General features: G+C 46.8%; 1 protein-coding gene across 2 annotated transcripts in view; it reads right to left on the bottom strand.

Moving 5' to 3' along the window:
* Positions 1 to 5,381, bottom strand: part of LOC135101199 (GATA-binding factor C-like) — a 96,386-nt gene extending 91,005 nt beyond the window's left edge. The window contains exon 1 of one of the 2 annotated variants that reach the window (XM_064004808.1): positions 4,008 to 5,381. In XM_064004808.1, the coding sequence (XP_063860878.1) occupies positions 4,008 to 4,167 (160 nt within the window). In that variant the 5' untranslated portion in view covers positions 4,168 to 5,381. The remainder of the gene's footprint in view (positions 1 to 4,007) is intronic. The other variant, XM_064004807.1, reaches the window with a different exon arrangement.
* Between the last annotated feature and the right edge of the window lie 273 nt (positions 5,382 to 5,654).

The raw sequence follows: 5,654 nt of genomic DNA, 5'->3' as shown, positions 1-5,654 counted from the left end.
GAGAACAGAGAGCAGCGGGATGAGCGTTACAGGATCAGGGGTTGCCGGAGCACAGCGGTGGTGACAGAGAAGCCCCAGAAGAGTGTGAGCCAGGCACGACACAGGCGACGGGCGCTGTGACACCCGCACGTGTGGCACTTATGGTTACTCTCTTCAACAATAGTGGTGACGCTCGCTGCGCCTCGTCGCGGTACACACGTCGGTGGACTGATAGGGAGAGGACTGACGCGGCTGTCACTTACCCACTTCCTTTCAGTTGTGCGGGAGGAAAGTGGCAGCGTTGTCTTCCATCTTGTAATTTTAAGGATTCATCACTTTCCTGACGTTATAAAGTGTTGAGTCTGTCATTAGAGGCAAATTGCGGTTTAACGACGCGCTGATGACAGTTGTAATGAACAGAGTAACCAGTGATTAAGGACAGTAATACGATCTCGTGGCTCATAACACCCATTTGGGGCGATAAGGAGGCGGGAGAGGCGGGAGGGTGAGGGAAGAGGCGGGGGTCGGGACTGTAGGGGCAAGGATTGGGTGGTGAAGCGCTTGGTGTGTTGTTACCCTGGTCTGGGCGAGGCTTGCTATGTACTCGTATACCATCGAACGCGGCTCCTAAGCTCCTGTAATCCCGGCTTGCACATGTTCCCTTAATTGTCCAGCACGTGTAAATGCTCTCAGTATTACCCTGGCTGGTTAATTACTCAGTCATCGCGTCTGGTCATCTCCGTGGAGGCCAAGAGAGAGAGAGAGAGAGAAGGAGGGAGGGAGGGAGGGAGTGTTGTTGACTCGTGTCAGAAAACAAACATTGCCTGGTGCTTCACAGGGCGCCGGCAACGTGGCTGCTGCGAGGATACCCATTAACTAGGACTTTGTATATTCAGCCTCTATGAAAGCTGATCGTCTGGGCTAAATAACTACCAAAGAGGAAGCCTGTGCTCTTCACGCGTGTCTCCTGCTTGGGATGAAAGAAGCAGGACTGACTGGTGGCGGCGGGGCAGGGCGGGCTGAGCTGAGTTGGCTGGCGGCCGCGGGAGGCAGAGGCAGGCCAGGGCAGAGAGGGAGGACAGGGCAGAGGGAGGCAGTACTGTAACCTGATAGGATTACGCTCCAAGACTTGCCTTGGTGGTGGAAAGTGTGGAAGTGACAGTATTAGTGCCATTATTCAAGGCCACTTATTTAAACAACACGTGAGGAGAAGAGTAGTGTGTGAGCAGTACAGAGGCAAAGAAAAGGAAAAAAAAAATGTCTTGTTTAAGTATTTGTATGTTTTGTTGATGTATTATTTTTATTATTATTAATGTTATTATTATTATTATTATTATTATTATTATTATTATTATTATTATTATTATCAAAACATCAATATGGTTCCTGCTGTTTTGTTATCCAATCATACAGATACGAAGAATTATTATAATCTGTACAAAATTTCTATCTAAATTTCTTTTTCTTTTAACGTGCTTTATTGGCGCAGTCAGTCAGGTTTTGCTCTGCCGCGGCTTGAATGTTTTAAGTGCAATTGTCTCACGTTCTGGAAGGCAAAACTCCTTCTTTCCTTCATTCTAGAAACACGGAACTGAGACTTGCCTCTGCACCAGGGAAAAAAAATAATTAATACTCATATGTGATAATATTTTGTAACTCCCCAAACATTAATGATGGTGGTGGTGGTGGTGGTGGTGGTGTTGATCGTATTCATTATGATAATTATATTTCTCTCTTTTGTCGCTATCCGTTTTCCATGTTCATGTTACTAAAATTTACTGTAGCATACCGGCATCTTCCATACAGTCATGATAGTAGTAGTAGTAGTAGTAGTAGTAGAAGTAGTAGTAGTAGTAGTAGTAGTAGTAGTAGTAGTAGTAGTAGTAGTAGTAGCAGTTGTTGTTGTTTTGTTGTTGTTGTTGTTGTGCTAATAATGATTACAATAATAATAATAATAATAATAATAATAATAATAATAATAATAATAATAATAATAAATAGTAAATGAATTATAACAATGATTGGGATAATAACTTTCATAACTGTAATCATTAATATTATTATTATTATTATTATTATTATTATTATTATTATTATTATTATTATATTGCAGCAATTTCACACACAAAGAAATTAACATCTCGCTCTACATTCACTCGATTCTCTTTTTTCACAGTTGCCAATACATTTTTTTTACTGTTGACAATACATTTTTGCGCTGGCACGATAATCAGAGTGGAATAAAGTGTGACTGTAGTTATCGAGTCCTCACCACCACCACCACCACCACCACCACCACACTCCACACCGAGGTCTGGAAAGCAGTGCCGGCGGGGAGTGGGAGTAATGGAATGAGAAATTATGAGTTTTCTTTCTCTAAATTAGAGGTTGAGTTAAGGATGTAATGATCGGTGTGGTGCGGGTGGCAGCGTAGCATAACCCGTACTTATGAATGCTAATACAGTCATTATCTGGGCAGCAATCTCTCACCCCCTTGGTTATCTGGGTCCAGATCAGTGGTACTCGAGCTAAATACACGATCATACACACAAGACGGAGGTCGCGGGTCACTTTTTTGCCTGTCATCATGTTAATGTCGAGGTGAGCATTTCGTCGGGCCGCTGTCTGCGTCGCGTGCCCGGTGGTCAGTCGTTACCCTGTGTGTTTCTGCGTGGCCTGTGCTGTGTTTGTAATTGTGTGCTGTGTATGTACTTGTGTGTTGTGCGTGCCTCTGGGGCCAGTGCTGTGTATGAAACCAGTGTTCTGCATGTGCTCGTGTGCTGTGTAAGCGTGTGGTGGGAATAGATTTTCTTGTTTCTGTGTGGACTTCAACACAGTATTGTCGCGTCTTGGGCAGTGTTACGAAGGTCTGTAAGTTTTTCGTTGCATTTTTTTATCGGTTTTATAATCGGTGATTTATTTCTTATCATAGGATACCACCTGCAATAACGTTGATAATGTTGCAATTCTTTCTTCATCGCACAAGTGTTGCAGCAGCAATGCAGGTAACAGTGTTGCGGGGAGCACGTGGACGGGCGGCGAGGGACAGTGCCTGGCCAGCATCACAGGAAGCGGGACTGCCTATTCCTATGGTGCCGCCGCCGCGCTGCTTCCGCCCCGTGTGTGGTACCAGCCAGTGTCGGGAGGGCACGGCGGCGCCCTGGCCTCGTGTGTTAGCACTGCCCTCAGCTGCGCTTGTACTCAGCGCTTATAGTCATTTTACAATAATGAATTTGCTTTAACATGCATATGAAGTGCATATCTATTATATGTTATTTGCATATTTCATGCACATTATACAAAATTTAAAATAGTTATGATAGTGTAAACGCATTGTATGGAAATAAACAAATAACTAAATAAGCAGAGAAAAAAATTAATACATAATTTAATAAATTATTATGCAAATATGTTAATTAATCGATATATATATATATATATATATATATATATATATATATATATATATATATATATATATATATATATATATATATATATATATATATATATGTATATATAATTTGAGGTAAGAAGCGAACAAAGGCGGCTAGTTATTTATTATGTATTATAATTATATCATCTAGTTATGTGTTAGGGACGAGGCCCCGCGGGCGGGTCAGGCCGGGGTCAGGGGGAGGGACACACAGGGGCGGCAGTAGGGAGGGGAAGTAGAGGGTAATTGGCGGACGGAGCTCGCACGCCCACTGCTGTGAAGAACCTTTCATTATGGGCTTGGGCGTTAGCGCGTGGGCGTTGCGGAGGCTAGAAATGTATGCGTGTGTCTTCTTCACAGCCTCTCGGGGCGCGGCGGCATGCCACTGCCCTGACTGATGGGGGCGTCCACTATTTTGTCCTAGCTACTGGATTTGTGAGAGAGGATGAAGCCTTCCTGTCACTGCGGCGTGATTATGAATGTGACGAGAGGCAAGACAACCATGGAACACTTGCGGTATTGCTGCATTTTTCCCATTATTTATTAAGTGATTTACATACAAAAAAAAAGGGCTGGTGCAGGTAATACATACCGGCCATATTGTTGCCGTAGGCGCAGTGCATCGCCTGTGCCATGCTGTTGTAGTAGTCCTGGTGGAGGCCCGAGTGGCCGCCCTCCGAGCCGTCATACCAGCGGTTCATGTAGCCTCCCGCGGCCGCCTGTCCTGACTGATCCATTCCGTTCATATCCATACTGATTCACTACTCGAGGCTCACGATACTTTCGAGAACGGTACTGTCAAGGCGCGCTGCAGCCCTTGGAGAGGGCCAGGACGGGCTGGGGCGCCTTTGCAGGGCTGAGAGGTGAACTGTGTGAGTGTGGACCCACCAGCCGGGCGGCCCTGCTCATCGGGATCAGTCGGCAGGACCTTGGGTGCTCACCAGGCGCTTCTTTTGCTACATTTCGGTGATTACTTGCAACTGCGTGTCTTTCTCTATCAATCCTTCCTCTCAACACAACTATCACCCACTCGGCGGGACAGACGACAAAAGAGGAGAGACAGAGGCGGTTCGTGCTAACGCTCACAACGGGCTGCAGGACGGGCCAACCCGCGCACCCTCAGCACAACTGACGGCCGGTCCAAATAGAACACCACTAAGACTCCGGACTCCAGCCTGCCCGAGCATCGCACACACACACAGCATTTGCGATGTAATCTCTCCCGGGTGGGCGGAGCAATAGTAACCTCGCCCATTCAGCGCGCGCCGGCCAATCGTCGATGAGAGTCGGGCCAGATTCCGCCCCCAACGTACGAAGCCGACACACGCGGCCAGTGCTGCCCCCGCTCCCTCGCCCGCCTCACTCCGCCACACACCCCTACAGGAATGCACAACTCTCACCACCCTTGCACACGGCCGGCCTCCGGTACGCACACATGAACGTACTCACACATGTGCATCTACGGCTTACTTGCGTGTGGAGGAACATTAATCGTACACGGAACAATGTGGACTTTGTACCCTGAATGTAGTGGACGGGTCATGGGCAGGCGAGCATTATGGAGGCGTATTGCTCATGTGAGTGTGTGGGCGTGTAGGCTGGGCGAGCTGCGAGCGGATTTCCTCCATAGGCACGCGATTCTCCAGCGCTTAAGACACATGGGGCGGCGAGGAACCCGGGGACGCGACACTGAGGAGGCACTGGGCCATGCCAGGCACTGAAATGAACGAGAAACTGAACTGTGGCACTGCAGCACTCATTGGCACTGCGGCCTGAGGGATGGGGTAGGATCAAAACACACCGTTTATTATACGTTCTGAGATCTTATCCCTCGAGCTGGCATGCAGTGAATATCAATACTGCCTTGACACACTGGATATTACCACACACACACACACACAGCAGAGCCAGGACCACAACAGTGGGGATCAAAGGAAAGTAATACACAGTGTGCAACATATAAGAATAGACTAATTAAAGAGGCTTTGTACTCGTATAGGCAGAGCAGTTAATGGATGCTGAACAAACTGTTAGGACATATTCTGTACATTATAGACACACTTTAGATATTGGCCCACTGGCACTGAGAGGTACTAAGCACCTTTGTATGCATTGAGTGCCGTAATATACACTGCTTGTTGACACACACACACACACACACACACACACACACACACACACATACACACACAAACACACAGACATACTGCTATGAAACATTGGGTGCTATAATAACCTG

The sequence above is a fragment of the Scylla paramamosain genome, chromosome 6 (assembly GCF_035594125.1).
Source record: "Scylla paramamosain isolate STU-SP2022 chromosome 6, ASM3559412v1, whole genome shotgun sequence".
Taxonomy (NCBI): domain Eukaryota; kingdom Metazoa; phylum Arthropoda; class Malacostraca; order Decapoda; family Portunidae; genus Scylla; species Scylla paramamosain.
This window is presented reverse-complemented; position numbering and strand designations above follow the sequence as displayed.